The sequence below is a fragment of the Mobula hypostoma genome, chromosome 5 (assembly GCF_963921235.1).
Source record: "Mobula hypostoma chromosome 5, sMobHyp1.1, whole genome shotgun sequence".
In the NCBI taxonomy this organism is placed as follows: Eukaryota; Metazoa; Chordata; class Chondrichthyes; order Myliobatiformes; family Myliobatidae; genus Mobula; species Mobula hypostoma.
The window spans coordinates 4,097,829-4,119,855 of record NC_086101.1 but is presented as its reverse complement, the minus strand read 5'-3'; the positions used below and the strand labels follow the sequence as shown (position 1 = coordinate 4,119,855).

Below are 22,027 nucleotides of genomic sequence, written 5' to 3'. Positions count from 1 at the left end.
GAGCACCTCCGCTCCGTCCGCCACAACAGACAGGATCTCCCGGTAGCCACCCATTTCAACTCTGCTTCACATTCCCATTCGGATATGTCCATACATGGCCTCCTCTACTGCCATGATGAGGCTGAACTCAGGTTGGAGGAGCAACACCTCATATACCGTCTGGTAGTCTCCAGTCCCTTGGTGTGAACATAGAATTCTCCAACTTCCGGTAATTCCCTACCCTCCCTTCCTCTATCCCTATGTCACTCTGCCCCCTCCCCCAGCTGCCTATCACCTCCCTCATGGTTCCGCCTCCTTCTGCTACCCATTGTGTTTTCCCCTATTCTTTCTTCACCTTTCCTGCCTATCCCCTCCCTGCCTCCCCTCCCCCACCCCTTTATCTTTCCCCTTACTGGTTTTTCACCTGGAAACTACCAGCCTTCTCCTTCCCACCCTCCCCCCACCTTCTTTATAGGGCCTCTGCCCCTTCCCCCTACAGTCCTGACGAAGGATTCCGGCCCGAAACGTTGACTGATCGTTTCCACGGATGCTGCCCGACCTGCTGAGTTCCTCCAGCGTGTTGTGAGCGTTCCCTCATTGAGCTTAGTTGCCGCCGCTGATAGTCCCCGCACAGAGATGGCTCTGTTGCTCTGAGAGATTCAGAGTTGCAAGCAACGTCACTCAAGCTTCAGAAGAGAACAAAGCAAACACACTGATATACCGCATGGGTCACAAATCAGACGACATCATCGGTGGACTAGGGCTGACAGATGCTCAGAAAAGTGAGTACAGACGGTGCAGGAAAAAATGCAAGTATTATTTCGCAGGAAAGCAAATGTGATATATGAGAGGGCGAAGTTTAACTCCAGAAAACAGGAGCCAGATGGAACTGAAATGACTTCATCACAGCATTGCAAGCCCTGTCAGACAACTGTGCATATGGGAATCTGAGAGATGAGCTCATTAGAGACAGGATTGTTGTTGGGCTACAAGACTCCAAGTAGTCACAGGTACTTCAGTTTCATGCAAAACACGCACCAGAGAAAGCTGAGCCTCGTTGCAAGCTGAGCCTCAGACCAACTAGAGGGGATGCAATATTGGATCTCCTGTTAGGTAACGAATTAGGGCAAGTGACAGAAGTCTGTGTAGGGGAGCACTTTGGTTCCAGTAATCATAACACCATTAGTTTCAATTTGATCATGGACAAGGATAGATCTGGTCCTAGGGTTGAGGTTCTGAACTGGAAGAAGGCCAAATTTGAAGAAATGAGAAAGGATCTAAAAAGCGTGGATTGGGACAGGTTGTTCTCTGGCAAAGATGTGATTGGTAGGTGGGAAGCCTTCAAAGGGGAAATTTTGAGAGTGCAGAGTTTGTATGTTCCTGTCAGGATTAAAGGCAAATTGAATAGGAATAAGGAACCTTGGTTCTCAAGGGATATTGCAACTCTGATAAAGAAGAAGAGGTAGTTGTATGAAATGTATAGGAAACAGGGGGTAAATCAGGTGCTTGAGGAGTATAAGAAGTGCAAGAAAATACTTAAGAAAGAAATCAGGAGGGCTAAAAGAAGACATGAGGTTGCCTTGGCAGTCAAAGTGAAGGATAATCCAAAGAGCTTTAAACAAGTATATTAAGAGCAAAAGGATTGTAAGGGATAAAATTGGTCCTCTTGAAGATCAGAGTGGTCGGCTTTGTGCGGAAGCAAAGGAAATGGGGGAGATCTTAAATAGGTTTTTTGCATCTGTATTTACTAAGGAAGCTGGCATGAAATCTATGGAATTGAGGGAATCAAGTAGTGAGATCATGGATACTGTACAGATTGAAAAGGAGGAGGTGCTTGCTGTCTTGAGGAAAATTAAAATGGATAAATCCCCGGGACCTGACAGAGTGTTCCCTCGGACCTTGAAGGAAACTAGTGTTGAAATTGTGGGGGCCCTAGCAGAAATATTTAAAATGTCGCTGTCTGTGGGTGAAGTGCCGGAGGATTGGAGAGTGGCTCATGTTGTTCCGTTGTTTAAAAAAGGATCGAAAAGTAATCCGGGAAATTATAGGCCGGTGAGTTTCACGTCAGTAGTAGGTAATTTATTGGAGGGAGTACTAAGAGACAGAATATACAAGCATTTGGATAGACAGGGGCTTATTAGGGAGAGTCAACATGGCTTTGTGCGTGGTAGGTCATGTTTGACCAATCTGTTGGAGTTTTTCGAGGAGGTTACCAGGAAAGTGGATGAAGGGAAGGCAGTGGATATGGTCTACATGGACTTCAGTAAGGCCTTTGACAAGGTCCTGCATGGGAGGTTAGTTAGGAAAATTCAGTCGCTAGGTATACATGAAGAGGTGGTAAATTGGATTAGACATTGGCTCGATGGAAGAAGCTAGAGAGTGGTGGTAGAGAATTGCTTCTCTGAGTGGAGGCCTGTGACTAGTGGTGTGCCACAGGGATCAGTGCTGGGTCCATTGTTATTTGTCATCTATATCAATGATCTGGATGATAATGTGGTAAATTGGATCAGCAAGTTTGCTGATGATACAAAGATTGGAGGTGTAGTAGACAGTGAGGAAGGTTTTCAGAGCCTGCAGAGGGAGTTGGACCAGCTGGAAAAATGGGCTGAAAAATGGCAGATGGAGTTTAATACAGACAAGTGTGAGGTACTGCACGTTGGAAGGACAAACCAAGGTAGAACATACAGGGTTAATGGTAAGGCACTGAGGAGTGCAGTGGAACAGAGGGATCTGGGAATACAGATACAAAATTCCCTTAAAGTGTCATTACAGGTAGATAGGGTCATAAAGAGAGCTTTTGGTACATTGGCCTTTATTAATCAAATTATTGAGTATAAGAGCTGGAATGTTATGATGAGGTTGTATAAGGCATTGGTGAGGCTGAATCTGGAGTATTGTGTTCAGTTTTGGTCACCAAATTACAGGAAGGGTATAAATAAGGTTGAAAGAGTGCAGAGAAGGTTTACAAGGATGTTGCCGAGATTTGAGAAACTCAGTTACAGAGAAAGGTTGAATAGGTTAGGACTTTATTCCCTGGAGCGTAGAAGAATGAGGGGAGATTTGATAGAGGTATATAAAATTATGATGGGTATAGATAGAGTGAATGCAAGCAGGCTTTTTCCACTGAGGCAAGGGGAGAAAAAAACCAGAGGACATGGGTTAAGGGTGAGGGGGGAAAAGTTTAAAGGGAACATTAGTGGGGGCTTCTTCACACAGAGAGTGGTGGGAGTATGGAATGAGCTGCCAGACGAGGTGGTAAATGCGGGTTCTTTTGTAACATTTAAGAATAAATTGGAAAGATACATGGATGGGAGGTGTATGGAGGGATATGGTCCGTGTGCAGGTCAGTGAGGCAGAAAATGGTTCGGCACAGCCAAGAAGGGCCAAAAGGCCTGTTTCTGTGCTGCAGTTTCTATGGTTTCTATAAGGTTGGATTCACTGAGCAATGGTCAGTGGCAAGAGAAATACCCAGAGTTCTTCACAGGTCTTTGGGCAGTGAGAGAACAGAACCTTATCCAACCGAGGCCAGGAGTGACCACATCGAAGTGTATTCCAGTCCCATTGATGAACAAAGTCAAATCTGAACTTGAGAAAATGGAAGTACTTGACATCATAACTGGAGTGTCACAACCAGGGGTCATTTTTTAAAAAGAAAAGATTATTTTTTTGTCAATTTGTATTTTCTCTATGTCACCTTGTGGCTATGTGCTTTTCCTTGGATTGTTTACCTTTTTTTGTCTAATTGTTGAACTTTAGGCTAGCTCTGGTTTTTCACTTTGTTTGTTAGATATCTCATTTTGGATCATGAGGATTGTTAAACTCTTTATATTTATCACGTTCATTCAATTTGCGATAACTTAATTAGCACGGTATTGTAAAGTAGTTGTTGTCTTCGGGGATTATTGCTTCAGATAGACACCTCTGTCGTCTGATTGGTCATGAATTCTTCGGTGCTCCAGGCTGTATTTCAGGGGTGCACGCCAACACTTCTTTGTTGGGTCATTGTTGTTCCTTGCAGGTGAAACTCAAACCAAATTCTTCTGTGAGCGATTTCTGTTCCTCAAAGTTCTGCATGGTTTGCCTTGCTCTTGTTAGTCTCCTCAGCTAACTTCTGCAATAAATCTTTTGTTTTGCTGGAATTACTGATGCCTCTGTGATCCCTGCACTTGATTTTGCTCGTGACCCTCACGTAGAGTGAATGGACTTACTGACTGGTGTGCGGACGTTGTTCTTGTTCCCCAGCCAGGTGGCACGGTGAGGATGTATGTTGGACTCGCAAAATGGACTAATGCAGTGAAGCAGGAGAAGTTTATTCTGCCCGCTGTTAAGCACAGAATGGGTCTGCTGGGTAGAGCAAAATATTCCCCAAACTAGATGTAAACTCAGGGTTCTGGCAGACCTGTTTAGCTCCTGAGTCACAGAAGCTCACAACCGTTATCAACCACATGGATGCTATGTCTTCAAGAGTCTCTTTTTTGGCATCTCATCACCCCTTGACCTCTTTCAGATGGACCAAAGTTTGGAGGGACTGGCAGGAGTAGTCTGTCATGTGGACTATATAGTTCTCTTCAGTGAGAAACATGACAAAAGAGTGGAAGCTGCCCTGGAGAAACTGAAATGAGTTGGAAACACTACGAACAGAAGGAAGTGCAAATTTGTAAACTTGGAGGTCACATTCTTAGACAACCAACTATCCTCAGAGGGAGTGCAACTAGTTTCAGACAAACTGGCAGGAGTTCGGAACATGGAACAACCTATGACTGTATCTGCAGTTTCCTTGGCACGGTAACCAGCTGGGAAATTTCATTCCAGATTTGGCAGAGACAACAAGGCCTCTTAGTGACCTCCGCTCTCAGTGAAACATTTGGACCCGGGGTGCATTACAGGAGAAGTCACTCTCAGTACTTAAGCAGAGCTTATCTCTCCACCGACATTGGCATCATTTGATCCACACAGAGCAACCATGTCTCAGCAGGCGTTGCTTCCTTTGGTCTAGGGATAATGTTTATTCAAGTGGTGTATGGAAAATGGTGGCATTTGCATCAAGAGCACTGACTCCAACTGAGCAGCGTTACGCCCAAATCAAAAAGGAGACGCTAGCTCTCGTGTGGGCTTATCCATGTTTCAGCTATTACTTGAAAGGCGCTAAATTCCTATTTGAAACAGGCTGCCATACATAAGTGATTGAATGGAAGCTGACTCTCTCCTCATGGAAGATGCCAATATCTACTTAGCTCAGAAGCGAGAGAGGCAGAAGAAAGGAAACTATAGGCCAGTTAGTCTGACCTCAGTGGTTGGGAAGATGTTGGAGTTGATTAGGAGAGATGAGGTCTCGGGGTACTTGGAAGCATGTGATAAAAATAGGCCATAGTCTGCACAGTTTCCTCAAAGGAAAATCTTGCATGACAAATCTGTTGGAATTCTTTGATGAAATATCAAGCAGGATAGACAAAGGAGAATCAGTTAATGTTGTGTACTTGGATTTCCAGAAGGCCTTTGACAAGGTGCTACACATGAGGGTGCTTAACACACTATGAGTCCCTGGTATTACAAGAAAGATTCTAGCATGGATAAAGCAGTGGCTGATTGGCGGGAGGCAAAGAGTGGGAATAAAGGGAGCTATTTTCTGGCTGGCTGCCGGTAACTAGTGGTGTTCCACAGGAGTCTGTGTTGGGACCAATTCTTCTACGTTTTATGTCAATGATTCGGATGATGGAATTGATGGCTTTTTTGCAAAGTTTGAAGACAAAATGAAGATAGGTGGAGGGACGGGTAGTTTTGAGGAAGTAGAGAGACTACAGAAGGAATTAAACAGAGTAGGAGAATGGACAAAGTAATGGCAGGTGGAATACAGTGTCAGGAACGGTATGGTCATGCACTTTGGTAGAAGAAATGAAAGAGTTGACTAATTTCTAAATGGAGAGAAAATGCAAAAAAACTGAGGTTCAAAGGGACTTGTTGGCCTTGTGCAGCATTTCCTAAAGGTTAATTTGCAGGATGTGTCTGTGGTGAGTAAGGCAATTGCAATGTTAGCATTCATTTCAAGAGAATTAGAATATAAAAGTGAGGATGTATTTTGAAACTTTTTAAAACATTGGTGAGACCTTCCTTCAGTTAGTCCTGACGAAGGGTCTCGGCCTGAAACGTCAACTGTACCTCTTCCTAGAGATGCTGCCTGGCCTGCTGCGTTCACCAGCAACTTTGATGTGTGTTGCTTGAATTTCCAGCATCTGCAGAATTCCTGTTGTTTACACTTTCATCATATACTTTATACTTTGTCACCAAACAATTGATACTAGAATGTACAATCATCACAGTGATATTTGATTCTGCGCTTCCTGCTCCCTGGATTACAAATCGACAGTAAATATTAAAAATTTAAATTATAAATCATAAATAGAAAATAGAAAAATGGAAAGTAAGGTGGTGCAAAAAAACCGAGAGGCAGGTCCGGATATTTGGAGGGTGCGGCCCAGATCTGGGTCAGGATCTGTTCAGCAGTCTTATCACAGTTGGAAAGAAGCTGTTCCCAAATCTGGCTGTACGAGTCTTCAAGCTCCTGAGCCTTCTCCCGGAGGGAAGAGGGGCAAAAAGTGTGTTGGCTGGGTGGGTCGTGTCCTTGATTATCCTGGCAGCACTGCTCCAACAGCGTGCGGTGTAAAGTGAGTCCAAGGACGGAAGATTGGTTTGTGTGATGTGCTGTGCCATGTTCACGATCTTCTGCAGTTTCTTCCGGTCTTGGACAGGACAACTTCCATACCAGGTTGTGATGCACCCTAGAAGAATGCTTTCTATGGTGCATCTATAAAAATTAGTGAGGTTGTTAGAGGACAGGCCAAATTTCTTCAGTTTTCTCAGGAAGTAAAGGCACTGGTGGACCTTCTTGGCAGTGAACTCTGCTTGGTTGGACAAAGTCAGGTCATTTGTGATATTGACCCCGAGGAACTTAAAGCTTTTGACCTGTTCCACTTGCGCACCACCGATGTAAATTGGGTCTGGCTCCTGTTTTCTGGAGTTGAACTTTTCCTTCTCATATATCACATTTCGTTTACCTGTGAAATATTCTTTGTATTTTTCCTGCACTGTTTGTACTCCCTTACCTGAGCATCTGTCAGTCCTAATCCACAGAGGCAAAATTCAAAAGGGCAAAGAATGCAGGAATGAAGATGCTGTATTTAAATGTGCCTAGCATTTGGAATAAAGTGCAGGAACTCATGGTATAAGTAGACTTGGTCAGTATGACATTGTGGGCATCACCTGTCATGGCTGAAAGAAAGCGTAGTTGGGAGCTCAACAACAAAGGATATACTTTCTACTGAAAGGACAGGCAGGAAGGCAAAGGTAGTGGTGTGGTTCTGTTGGTATGAGATGGAGTTACATCTTTAGAAAGAGGTGTCATAGGGTCAGAGAATGTTGAATCTTGTGGGTGGAGTTAAGAAATTGTAAGGGTAAAATAACCATTATGGGAATCATATATGGCCTCCAAACTGTAGCCAAGATGTGGGGTTTAGATCACAAAGGGAGATGGAAAAAGCATATAATAACGGTAATGACACAATTGTAATGGGGGACTTCAATATGCAAGGGATTTGGGAAAATCAGCATGGTGTTGGATCACAAAAGAGGGAATTTGTTAATTGCCTACAAAATGGCTTTTTAGAGCAACTTATGCTTGAGCCTACTCCAGGAAATGATTTTGTGTAATAACCCAGATCTTCTTCAGGAGCTTAACGTAAAGGAACCCTCAGGAAGCAATGATCATAATATGATTGAATTCATACTGCAATTTGAGAGGGAGACACATCAATCAGATGTATCTGTATTGCAGTGGAAGAAAGGGAATTACAGCAGTATGATAGGGCTGCTGCCCAGGTGAATTGGAGGAGGATACTGGTGGAGATGACGGCAGAGCAGAGAAGGCTGAAATTTCTAGGAATAGTTCACAAGGTGGAGGATAGATATGTCCCATAGAGGAAAAAGTTCTCAAATGGCAGGGGTAGACAATCATGGCTGACAAATGAAGTTAAGGACTGCATAAAAACGAAGGAAAGGACATATAAGGTAGTAAAAGTGGGTGAGAAATTGGATGGTTGGGAAGCTTTTGAAGTCCAAAAAAAAAGTTAAAAGGTATAAGAAGGGTAAAGATGAAATATGAGGGCAGACAAGCCAATAATATAAAGCAGGATATCAAAAGTTTTTACAGTTATGTGAAGAGTAAAAGGGAAGTGTGAGTTGATATTCGACCACTGGAAAATGTGAGGTTGTAAGGAGGGACAAAGAAATGGCAGATGGACTTAATGGTACTTTGCCTCTGTCTTCACTGTGGAAGACACCAGCAATGTGCCAGACATCCATGAGTTAACAGGAGTGAGTGCCATTGCTATTACAAAGGAAAAAGGTGCTAGGCAATCTCAGAGGTCTTAAAGTGGATAAGTCACCTGGACCAGATGAACTACATCGCAGAGTGCTGAGAGAGGTTGCTGAAGCGATCTTTCAAGAATCACTTGATTCTGGCATGGTTGGAAACATAGAAACACGGAAAACCTACAGCACAATACAGGCCCTTCGGCCCACAAAGCTGTGCCGAATATGTACTTACCCTAGAAATTACCTAGGGTTACCCATAGCCCTCTATTTTTCTAAGCTCCATGTACCTATCCAGGAGTCTCTTAAAAGACCCTATTGTATCCGCCTCCACCACCATCACTGGCAGTCCGTTCCATGCACAGAAGACTGGAAGATTGCAAATGTCACTCCACTCTTTAAGAAGGGAGGAAGGCAAAAGAAAGGAAATTATAGGCCAGTTAGCCTAACCTCAGTGCTTGGGAAAGTGTTGGAGTCTATTATTAAAGATGAGTTAGCCAACACACTTTTCGTCCCTCTTCCCTCCGGGAGAAGGCTCAGGAGCTTGAAGACTCGTACGGCCAGATTTGAGAACAGCTTCTTTCCAACTGTGATAAGACTGCTGAATGGATCCTGACCCGGATCTGGGCCGTACCCTCCAAATATCCAGACCTGCCTCTCAGTTTTTTTTGTGCTACCTTACTTTCCATTTTTCTATTTTCTATTTATGATCTATAATTTAAATTGCTCATATTTACTAATTTTTACTATTTTTAATATTTAATATTTGTAATCCAGGGAGTGGGAAGTGCAGAATCAAATATCGCTGTGATGATTGTACGTTTTAGTATCAATTGTTTGGCGACAATAAAGTATAAAGTATAAAATTTTCAAGGTACTTGGAGACTAAGGATAGAAGAAGTCAAAGTCAGCATGGTTTCTGTAAAGGGGAATCTTGCCTGACAAATCTGTTAGAGTTCTTCGTGGAAGTAACAAGTAGGGTGGATAAAAGAGAGGCACTGAATGTCATTTACTTGGACTTCTGGAAGGTGTTTGATAAGGTGCCACACACAACACTGCTTAACAAAATAAAATCCCATGGCAGGGAAGATTCTGGCATGGATTGTGGAATGGCTGACAAGCAGGAGGCAGTGAGTGGGAATAAAAGGGGCCTTCTCTGGTTGGCTGCCAGTGACTAATGGTGTTCCTCAGGGGTCAGTATTGGGACCGCTACTTTTCACATTATTTGTCAATGATTTGGATAATGGAATTGATGGCTTTGTGGCAAAGTTTGCGGGTGATACAAAGATAGGTGGAGGGGTAGGTAGTGCTGAGGAAGCGATGTAATTGCAGTAGGAATTAGACAAATTGGAAGAATGGGCAAAAAAAGTTGCAGATGGAACACGATGTTGGGAAATGTATGATAATGCAATTTGGTAAACAGAATAATAGTATGGACTTGTCATAAGGAGGTGGCTGGGAACGGACCCAAGTGCAAGATACAGACACTGAAGTACTAGGGACAGGACTAGGATACAGGGTGAGGGCAAGGACATGAACATGAAAACCGGGAACCCGGAACAGGACTGGACAAGAGAACTGGGAGCCCAGGCTTGGACTCTTGAGACCAGAGACTGGAGGCGAGGCTTGAGACCAGAGACTGGAGGTTTGGGGTCTGGAAGCTTGGCTTGGGGTGAGGCTCGAGGCTTGGGGTTTTGACTCTCCTCCTGGGCAGGGCACGGATCACCACCCAATGGAGGTGAGGGACAGGAAGGGACAGAACCAACCGCAGGGTAACGGCAATCTGGCCTGACTTACCCCATGGCGGCAAGGGACAGGACTCACCGCAGGGTAATGGCAATCTGGCCTGGCTTACCCGACGGAGGCAAGGGACAGGAAGGGACAGGACCCACCGCAGGGTAACAGCAATCTGGCCTGGCTTACCCGACAGAGGCAAGGGACAGGAAGAGAGCTAGGTTCAGGGTGGCTCCAAAACAAGACTTCAGGCGAGACGAGGCGAGAGTTACCAGCAAGACAAGACAAGGCAAGGCTTCAGGCCGTGCAAGATGAGACAAGAACTCCAGGCAGGGCGAGAGTTACCGGCAAGACAAGACAAGGCAAGGCTTCAGGCAATGCAAGGCAAGACGAGAACTTCAGGCGAGGTGAGAGTTACCAGCAAGACAAGGCAAGGCTTCAGGTGAGAAAACAGAAAGCAGGGGAAGGGATACAAGGAGTAAGGACAAGAACAATCCAGCATCCACGCCCTGGTCTCTGAAGGTATTTATGCAGCCAGCCCCAACGAGCATCAGCTGCCTCAATTAGTGCTCAACAGGAACAGAAACAGGGTAGACAGGAAAACCTGGAGCAAGGGTCGATGGACCGGACCGTGAACCGGAATGCAGCATTTACGGACCAGACCATGACAGGACTATTATATAAATGGGAAGAAAGTTCAAACATCACAGGTCCAAAGGGACTTAGGAGTCCTTGTGCAAGACTCCCAGGTTAATTTTCTGGTTGAGTCTGTGGTAAAGAAGCCAAATGCAGCATTTATTTCAAGGGGAAAAGAATATAAAAGCAAGGAGATAATGCCGAGCCTTTATAAGATACTTGTCAGGTCGCACATGGAATACTGTCAACAGCTTTGTGACCCATATCTCAGAAAGAGTGTGTTGTCATTGGAGAGAGTCGAGAGGAGGTTCACGAGGATGATTCTGGGAATTTCAATGAGATCTCCCCGCATTCTTCTAAATTCCAGTGATTACAGGCCCAAAGCTGCCAATCACTCCTGAACAGCAAGATGCCAGCATTCAGAATATTCAACTGAACTTTATTGACAATGCTGCTTCTACATTATGGGAACTCCTCCCATGTGGGAGTGGCACAAGAATAACCCAGTTAACTACTTTACAATTCTGACCCTGATCCTAACACTGATCCCAATCCTGATCATGATTCTGATTCTGACCCCGATTGTGATCTAGGTCCCTATCTCGATCTCGACCTTGATCATGATCCAGTCTGATTCTTATCCTATTCCCGATTCTGATCCCTATCCCCAGCCTGATCCTGATTGTGATCTGGATCCTGATTTCGATCTCGATCCTGATCCATTCTGATTCTTATCCTATTCCCGATTCTGATCCCAATCTTGAACCTGATCCTGATCCTGAACCTGATCCAGATTCTTATCCCAATCCAGAGCTGCATCCCTATCTGAAGGATGATCCTGGTCCTAGTTCTGATTCTGATCTTGATCCTGGCCCCAATCCTGATAGCGATTCTGTTCCTGGTTCTGATCCTGATCTTCATCCAGATCCCGATCCCAATTCTGATCCTGTTTCTCAATCCAGTATGGATCCTGATCCATCTTCTAATCCTATTCTGAATCAGATTCTGTTCCTGATTTAAGCCTGGTCCTGATAATGATCTTTATCTTGAACCCGATTCTTATTCTGACGTGATCTTGATCCCAGTGTCATCTTTGATCTTGTTCCCGATTTTGAGGCTGATTCTGATCCCTATCCTGATCCCGATATAGATATTGGTGCGGATCCCGATTCCTATCCAGATCGTGAGCCCGATCTCGATTCTGATGTGGATCCTGACCCTGATACAGATCTCATTCATGATCCCGATCCAAATTCTAATCCAGATTTTGTTACTGATCTGGATCCTAATCCTGATTTTGATGCTGATTCAGATCCTGTTACCGATCTTGATGTTGATTCCGCTCCCGATTTTCACCCTGATCCTGATCTAGATCCGCATTCCGATCCTGATGCTGATTGTGACTCTGATTCTCGCTGCCTGGCGCGATGCAGACCACGGTTCCTACTGACTCCCCATTTTCCCTTGCAGCACTCTGCCACGTGCAGTGGTTCCATCGTGGCTCCCAAGTGGATCCTGACTGCAGCGCACTGTTTCATCAAGATAGAGTCCCTGGACAGCATTCAGAAGATCCAAGTCGTTGTTGGTAAGCTTCGTCGCCCTGTCCCCCGGCAGTCGTGGAGACAGCATTCATGGGGGGAGCCCCCGTGTGGAGCAATGGATTCCCAGCTCCACACGACCTGGAGCTCTGATGTTGTCCATGTGCAGCTTCACGCAATTCCTCTAGGCCCTCCAATTTCCTCACACGCCTGAGGTTTGTGCTCGGTCCATTGATTAAGTGGCTGCTCTAGATTTTCCTTCATGTGGGTGGCCATGAAAAATGGAAATTTGACAGGTGACATGGAATACAATGTTGAAAGGACCAGATAAGCTGGATGTGGAGAGGATGTTTCCTCTGGTGGAGGTATCCAGAACTAGAGGGCACAGCCTCAAAATTGAGGGGCAACCATATAGAACAGAGGAAAGGAGGAATTTTGTTAGCCAGAGGGTAGTGAATCTGTGGAATGATCTGCCACAGACTGCGGTGGATGTCAGGTCCATGGGTATATTCAAAGCAGAAATTGCCTGATCGGTCAGGGCCTCAAGGGCTATAGAAACATAGAAAACTTCCAGCACAATACAGGCCCTTTGGCCTACAATGCAGTGCAAAACATGTACCTACTTTAGAAATTACTAGGATTACCCATAGCCCTCTATTTTTCTAAGCTCCATGTACCTATTCAAGAGCCTCTTCAAAGATCCTATTGTATCAGTCTCCACCACCATCACCGGCAGCCCATTCCACACACTCACCACTCTCTGCATAAAAAACTTACCCCTGACATCTCCTCTGTACCTTCTTCCAAGCACCTTAAATCTGTGCCCTCTCAAGTTAGCTATTTCAGCCCTGGGGAAAAGCCTCTCACTATCCACATGATCAATGCCTCTCATCATCTTATACACCTCTATCAGGTCACCTCTCATCCTCTGTCACTCCAAGGAGAAAAGGGCAAATTCACTCAACCTATTCTCATGAGGCATGCTCCCCAATCCAAGCAACGTCTTTGCATCTTTGTAAATCCCCTCTGCACCCTTTCTATAGTTTCCACATCCTTCCTGTAGTGAGATGACCGGAACTGAGCACAGTACTCCAAGGGGGGTCTGACTAAGGTCCTATATAGCTGTAACATTACCTCTTGGCTCATAAACTCAATCCCACAGTTGATGAAGGCCAATACACCATATGCCTCCTTAACCACACAGTCAACCTGCGCAGCAGCTTTGAGTGTCCTATGGACTCTGACCCCAAGATCCCTCTGATCTTCCACACTGCCAAGAGTCTTGCCATTAATACTGTATTCTGCCATCATATTTGACCTTCCAAAATGAACCACTTCACACTTATTGGGGTTGAACTCCATCTGCCACTTCTCAGCCCAGTTTTGCATCCTATTGATGTCCCGCTGTAACCCCTGACAGCCCTCCACACTATCCACAACACTCCCAACCTTTGTGTCATCAGCAAATTTACTAACCCATCTCTCCACTTCCTCATCCAGGTCATTTATAAATATCACGAAGAGACGGGGTCCCAGAACAGATCCCTGAGGCACACCACTGGTCACCAACCTCCATGCAGAGTAACCATTTATAACCACTCTTTGCCTTCTGTGAGCAAGCCCTTTCTGGATCCACAAAGCATTGCCTCCTTACTTTCTCAATAAGCCTTGCATGGGTACCTTATCAAATGCCTTGCTGAAATCAGTATACAGTACATCTACTGCTCTTCATTCATCAATGTGTTTAGTCACATCCTCAAAAAATTCAATCTCGCTCATAAGGCACGACCTGCCTTTGACAAAGCCATGCTGACTATTCCTAATCATATTATGCCTCTCCAAATGTTCATAAATCCTGCCTCTCAGGATCTTCTCCATCAACTTACCAACCACTGAAGTAAGACTCACTGGTCTATAATTTCCTGGGCTATCTCTACTCCCTTTCTTGAATAATGGAACAGCATCTGCAACCCTCTAATCCTCCGGAACCTCTCCCGTCCCCATTGATGATGCAAAGATCATCGCCAGAGGCTCAGCAATCTCTTCTCTCACTTCCAACAGTAGCCTGGGGTACATTTCATCCAGTCCCGGCGACTTATCCAACTTGATGCTTTCCAAAAGCTCCAGCACATCCTCTTTCTTAATGTTTCTATGCTCTAGCTTTTCAGCCCGCTATAAGTCATCTGTTCAATCACCAAGGTCCTTTTCGGTAGTGAATACTAAAACAAAGTATTCATTAAGTTCCTCTGCTGTCTCCTCCGGTTCCATACACACTTTTCCACTGTCACATTTGATAGGTCCTATTCTCTTACATCTTATCCTCTTGCTCTTCACTTACTTGTAGAATGCTTTGAGGTTTTCTTTAATCCTGCTCGCCAAGGCCTTCTCAAGGTCCCTTCTGGCTTTCCGAATTTCATTCTTCAGATCCTTCCTGCTAATCTTATAATTTTCTAGATCTCTATCATTACCTAGTTTTTTTTTTGAACCTTTCATTAGCTTTCTTCTTCTTCTTGACTATATTTTCAACAGCCTGTGTACACCACGGTTCCTGTGCCCTACCATCCTTTCCCTGTCTCATTAGAACGTACTTCTGTAGAAAGCCATATCCCCTGAACATTTGCCACATTTCTGTCATACGTTTCCCTGAGAACATTTGTTCCCAAATTATGCTTCCAAGTTCCTGCCGGGCAGGTGTATGGGATTGAGTGGGATCTGGGATCAGCCATGATGAAATGGCAGCCTGGACTTGATGGGCTGAATGGCCTAATTCTGCTCTTATGTCTTACGATCTTTTGGCATTTTTTTCTCTAATCTACACATCATCTGTAATTCTCTGTCCAGGTGAAAACCAATTGACCAAAGTGAAAGATCTGCACATTCACCCACAGTTTTCGATCGCAGCCAAAGTAGACATGAACATCTCGCAGTTTTACGATTACGACATTGCCTTGATTGAACTGGAGAAACCTTTAACCTATTCGAAGGTTGTCAGGTAACCGGCCCGTCGCTCACTCAACATCACAGAGCAGAGTGGGTCTGCCCACCCCAGTCCCACCCTGCCTATCACCACAGCAACCCACACAAAATGCTGGAGGAACTCAGAAGGTCAGGCAGTATCTATGGAAGTTAATAGACAGTCAATGTTTTGGGCCAGAATCCTTATTCCAGACTGAAGAAGAAAGGGGACGATGCCAGGATAAGAAGGTGGGTTGTGGGGGGAGGGGAGGAGGTGGTATGTGAAGCTGGGAGGTGATAGGAGGAAAAAGATAGAGGGTGGTGAAGAAGGAATCTGATAGGAGAGCAGACATGGGAGAAAGAGAAGGCGGATGGGTACTGGCGGGAGATGATATGCAGGTGGGAGAAGAGGCATGAGAGGGAATTTGAAGGTGAGAGGGGGAAAACTTGCTGTAAGTTGGAGAGATTTGTGCTCGTGCCATCAGGTTGAAGGCTACCCAGACGGAATATGAAGTGTTGATCGAGAGTGGCCCCATAGTGGGAAAATAGGAACAACATGTTGGAACCAGAAAGGGTTGGGGGGTAAAAATTAAAATGTTTGGTCACTAGGAGATCCCACTTTTTGAGGGTGGGGTGGATAGGTTGGGTCTGACCAATCCAGAGGAGGCCCTATCGGGAGCACCACATGCAGTGGACGGTCATCTGGTTGGAGATGGCTCAGGGTCGGGGTCTGCAGGAGCTTGGGCTCAGCCGGTAAATTACAAATGGCCCTCCTGGTGAAGGGTTTCGGCCCGAGATGTTGACCAATGACTCCCCTCCATAGATGCTATCTGACCTATTCGGTCCGCTCAACATTTTGCACACGTTTCTTGGATTTACAAACGCCGGTAACCACAGGGCACCCGAATGACACCCCAAGCAGTGGTTACAAAGCATCTTCCGTGTGGCAGTATCACCGGCCGCCTCTGTCCCCTCCCCACTTCCTGTCCCTGTGAAGGCAAGTTTGAACCCTATAGCGCGGCGGTTAGTGTCACGCGATTTCAGCTCGGAGCGTCAGAGTTCGGACACCGCCTGTAAGGAGTTTGTATGTTTTTCCCGTGTGCGCGTGGGTTTCCTCCACTGGCACCAGCTTCCTCTGACAGTCCATAGACATACTGGTTAGCGGATTAACTGCTGATTGCAAATTGTCCTGTGATTAGGCTCGGGACAAATTGGTTGATTGTTGGGTGGTGAGGCTTGTTAGGCTGGGAGGGTAGGGTTGGCGGGGGTGTCGGGGTAGGGTTGGCCGGGGTGTCGGGGTAGGGTTGGCCGGGGTGTCGGGGTGGGGCCGGCCGGCGTGTCGGGGTGGGGTCGGCCGGGGTGTCGGGGTAGGGTCGGCCGGGGTGTCGGGATAGGGTCGGCGGGGATGTCGGGGTAGGGTCGGCGGGGGTGTCGGGGTAGGGTCGGCGGGGGTGTCGGGGTAGGGTCGGCCGGGGTGTCGGGGTGGGGCCGGCCAGGGTGTCAGGGTAGGGTCGGCGGGGATGTCGGGGTGGGGTCGGCCGGGGTGTCAGGGGAGGGGCCGGCCGGGATATCTGAGGAGCACGCCGATGTGTCAGAGGAGCTGACCTGGCTGCAACTGTGTCACTGACAGCTACGGTACTTGGAAGCATCACCGCTGCTGTGTGAAGGTGGCCTGCAAGATTACTGAGGGAGACTGTCTGGGTGGTTTCACTTGTGATCACAAGACTCTGTTGGACTATGATAATGGAAGTTGCTGCAGGCCTGTTACTCTTGCCTGGCGGCATAGCAGATGACATGGGAGCTGTGTAGCCCCAGCTGAAGCAGGGGCTAGGCCTCAAGCCGTGGGCTTGCCTGCTGCTGCAGACCAGCTGAGGAGACACCGGAGGGGGTGCAGCGTAGCATCTGCACTCGGCTGGGTCTGGTCTCTCCCGTTGGTGCTGCCCTCTGATGTTCGACCCTGGGAATGACAGGCTGGATTGCGTGCATCTGCTCTGGGTTAATATTCTGAGCATCCATCCAATCCACGCCTCTCATGACTTTATAAACTTCTGTCCTGTCTCCCCTCAGCCTCCAGCGCTGCAGAGAGATTCACAAACAGTGCACCCTGATGCTGCCTGGATGAGTGAATGTGCTTCCTGACAATAGGTTGAGTGAGCTGGGACTTGTCCCTTTGGAGTGAAGGAGGATGCAAGCTGAATTGATAGAGGTGTACAAGATGATAAGCAGAATCAGTCAATTCCCAGGGTGGAAATTGGTAATATTAAGGAGGATAATTTTAATGTGATTGGAGGGTAATGTCAGAGAGAGATGTTTTACACAGAGAGTGGTGGGTGTGTGGAACTCACCGCGGGAGTGGTGGTTGAAGCAGATACATTACTGCCACTTAAGAAACTCTAATGGCCGCATTTAATTATGTCCATTTAAATAAAGGGCACTTAGCACGCACTTAATGAGAATTAAATGGGGTTTTAAAAGAGTATTTAAGAAACTCTCAAACTGGCTGATGAATGATAGAAAAATGTATGTTGGACGGAAGGGTTAAATTGATCTTAGAGATGGTCAAAACTTTGTGGGCCACATGGTCTGCACTGTGCTGTAATGTTTTGTGATTGATAAGAGTTTGTCCAAACTCCCTTTTACAGCAGACATCCTTACATCCAGGTAGTGTCCTGCTAAGTGATGCCTGGACCCTCTCCTCAGCTTCCATATCCTTCCACTAATGCAAAAAGTATTCCATGCGCAGGCCGACCAAAGTTCTGAATAACTAGAGACAGGAGATAGAAAGTCCATGTTATGATAGTCATGGAGGATTTCAATATGCTGGTAAATTGGAAAAATCTGGTGGGTGCTGGATCCCCAGAGGGAGAGAATTTGCAGAATGCCTACAAAATGGCTTTTTAAAGCAGCTTGTGGTTGAGCCCAGTAAGGGCTCAGCTATTCTGAACTGGATGTTGTGCAATGAATCGGAATTGATTAGAGATTAAGGTAAAGGAACCCTTAGGAGAGTTGATCATAATATGATAGAATTCTCAGTATCACAATGGAGAAAATGGAATGAGAGAGGAGCTGGATAAAGTTCATTTGAAGGGAACACTAGCAGGGATGATGGCAGAGCAGCAATGCTGGAGTTTCTGCGAGTGATTTAGATTTAGCAGGATAGATATATACCACAGAAGAAGAAGTATTCTAAAGGCAGGATGACACAACCGTGGCTGACAAGGAAAGTCAACATAAAAGCAAAAGAGAGGGCATATCATGAGAGATGTGGATTGAGTGGAGACTGGGAAGTTAGAGGATGGGAAGCTTTTAAAAGCCAACAGAAGGCACCTAAAAGCCACAAGGAGGGAAAAGGTGAAACGTGAAGATGAGCTAGCCAATAGTATAAAGAGGAGAACAAAAGTTTTTTTTTAACTATATAAAGAGTAAAAGAGAGACACGAGTAGATATTGAATCACTGGAAATGATGCTGGAGAGGTAGTAATGGAGGATAAGAAGTGGCAGATGAACTGAATATAGAAAACCTACAGTACAATACAGGCCCATCGGCCCACAAAGTTGTGCCGAACATGTCCCTACCTTAGAAATTACTAGGGTTACCCATAGCCCTCTATTTTTCTAAGCTCCATGTATCCATCCAGGAGTCTCTTAAAAGACCCTATTGTTTCCGCTTCCACCACCGTTGCCGGCAACCCATTCCACGCACTCACCACTCTCTGCATAAAAAACTTACCCCTGACATCTCCTCTGTACCTACTCCCAAGCACCTTAAACCTATGCCCTCTTGTGGCAGCCATTTCAGCCCCGGGAAAAAGCCTCTGACTATCCACACGATCAGTGCCTCTCATCATCTTATTTGTTTTGGCATCCGTTAGTCTTGCGAGACCATGGATCTGCGCCTGGAAGATCTTCACTCTCCAGGGCGCAGGCCTGGGCAAGGTTGTATGGAAGACCAGCAGTTGCCCATGCTGCAAGTCTCCCCTCTCCACGACACCAATGTTGTCCAAGGGAAGGGCATTAGGACCCATACAGCTTGGCACCAGTGTCGTTGCAGAGCAATGTGTGATTAAGTGCCTTGCTCAAGGACACACACACGTTCCCTCGGCTGGGGCTCAAACTCACGACCTTCAGGTCGCTAGTCCAATGCCTTAACCACTTGGCCACATCATCTTATACACCTCTATTAGATCACCTCTCATCCTCCATTGCTCCAAGGATAAAAGGCTGAGCTCTCTCAACCTGTTTTCATAAGGTATGCTCCCCAATCCAGGCAACATCCTTGTAAATCTCCTCTGCACCCTTTCTATGGTTTCCACATCCTTCCTGTAGTGAGGTGACCAGAACTGAGTACAGTGTTCACTGTTGAAGACACTAGTCCAGCAGTCCCCAACCACCAGGCCGCAAAGCATATGCTACCAGGCCGCGAGGAAACGATACAAGTCAGCTGCACCTTTCCTCATTCCCTGTCACGCACTGTTGAACTTGAACATAGGGTTACCAACTGTCCTGTATTTTCCAGGACATCCGATATATTGGGCTAAATTGGTTTGTCCCATACGGGACCACCCTTCTCTCATATTTCCCCCTCTAAGGTAAAGCGTTCCTATGGAACCTTTTGTAAGCCGAAATGGCATAAAGCGAAGAAGCAATTACCATTTATTTATATGGGAAAAATTTTTGAGCGTTCCCAGACCCAAAAAATAACCTACCAAATCATACCAAATAACACATAAAACCTAAAATAACTCTAACATACAGTAAAAGCATTAATGATATGATAAATACACAGCCTGTGTAAAGTAGAAATAATGTATGTACAGTGTAGTCGGGAAGATGAAGGCAAAACCAATTTGTGGAAGAAAAATCGGCACGTACGCGCATGCGCACACAGGTGCCCGCGCAAGGCTTCATGGTCATGGTAGTCTTTCTCGGGGTAAACACAAGTGTCCCGTCAACACGCACAAAAAGTGCTGGTGAACACAACAGGCAGCATCTATAGGAAAGGGTACCGTCGACGTTTCGGGCCGGGACACTTCGTTGGGATTGGACTGCTACTTTTGTCCCTTATTTGGGAGTGAGAAAGTTGGCAACCCTAACTGTAAAAGACATGTTGAGGTGAGTTTAACCCTACTTGAACACCGACCGGTTGGCCAGTCCGCAAGAATATTGTCAATATTAAACCAGTCTGCGCTGCAAAAAAGGTTGGGGACCCCTGCACTAGTCATATGCCAGAAGTTCGAGAGTGTCAGGGGGCAGAAGTGAGTGCAATTGTCATTACTAGGGAGAAGGTGCTGGGGAAACTGAAAGATTTGAAGGTAGATATACCACTTGGACCTGATAGACTACACCCATAGGTTTCTAAAAGAGGTAGCTGAAGAAATTGTGGAGATATTATTGTGATCTTTCAAGAATCGATAGTTTCTGGCATGGTTCTGGAAGACTGAAAAATTTCATATGTCATAACACTCTTCAAGAAGGGAGGGAGGCATCAGGAAAGAAATTATAGTTTGACCTCAGTGGTTAGGAAGATGTTGGAGTAAATTGTTAAGGATGTGGTTTTGGAGAACTTGGAGGCACATGATAAAATAGTTCAATGTCAGTATGGTTTCCCTAAGGAAGAATCTTCATGCTTGACCAATCTATGGGAATTCTTTGAGGGGGTGATATGCAGGACATATAGAGAGGTAGTTACACTCAAGGTGTAGGACATAGAAACATAGAAAATAGGTGCAGGAGTAGGCCATTCGGCCCTTCGAGCCTGCACCGCCATTCAGTATGATCATGGCTGATCATCCAACTCAAAACCCTGTACCTGCCTTCTCTCCATACCCCCTGATCCCTTTAGCCACAAGGGCCATATCTAACTCCCTCTTAAATATAGCCAATGAACTGGCCTGAACTGTTTCCTGTGGCAGAGAATTCCACAGATTCACCACTCTCTGTGTGAAGAAGTTTTTCCTCATTTCGGTCCTAAAAGGCTTCCCCTTTATCCTCAAACTGTGACCCCCTCATTCTGGACTTCCCCAACATCGGGGAAAGGAACACAGGAAAGAGGGAAGAGAACCACAGCTGCCTGTAGTTAAACAGCCAGTACAGAGCACTCCTGTGGCTGTACCCCTCAACAACAGATATTCTACTTTGGAAACTTTTGGGTGAGGATGACCTAGCAGATGAAAGCCACAGTTGTTAAGTCTCTGGTGCTGACTCTGGCTCGGTGGCTCAGAAGGGAAAGGGGGAGATCATGCAAGTTACTTGTTGGTTAAGAGGACAGAGAGGAGTTTTTATGGATGGGACTGAGATTCCGGATGCTGTGTTGTCTCCTGGATGCCAAGGTCTGGGACATCTCTGAAAAAGTCCTCAGCATTCTTAAGTGGGAGGGTGAACAGCCAGGGTGCATTGTCCTCACAGAGTTCAGGGAGTTAGGTGCTCAGTTAAACATCACATCCTCTGAGTTTGTGATCTCACAATTGCTACCCGTGCCAGATGCTAGTGAGACCACAATAGGAAGATGGTACATTTCAACACAGGACTAAAGAGTTGGTGTAGGAGGAAGGGCATAAAATATTGAGACCATAAGACATAGGAGCAGAATTAAGCCATTGCTCCGCCATTCAATCATGTCTGATCCTTTTTTCTCCTCCTCAGACCCAATCCCTGGCCTTCTCCCCGTAACCTTTGATGTGGTGCCCAATCAAGAACCTATCTATCTCTGCCCTAACTACACCCAAACCTGGCATCCGCAGCTGCCTATGGTAACGAATTCAACAAATTCACCATCCTCTGATTGATAAGTTCGTGGCCTAAGCCCTAAGGTAGAAAGAGTC

General features: G+C 45.9%; 1 protein-coding gene across 1 annotated transcript in view; it reads left to right on the top strand.

The window, feature by feature from the left end:
- The window catches only part of LOC134346509 (complement C2-like), a 185,760-nt gene that overhangs the window by 108,297 nt on the left and 55,436 nt on the right, over window positions 1-22,027 (top strand). Inside the window, exons 12-13 of the mRNA XM_063047901.1 lie at window positions 12,184-12,298; window positions 15,093-15,243. Of these exons, the coding sequence (XP_062903971.1) occupies window positions 12,184-12,298; window positions 15,093-15,243 (266 nt within the window). The remainder of the gene's footprint in view (window positions 1-12,183; window positions 12,299-15,092; window positions 15,244-22,027) is intronic.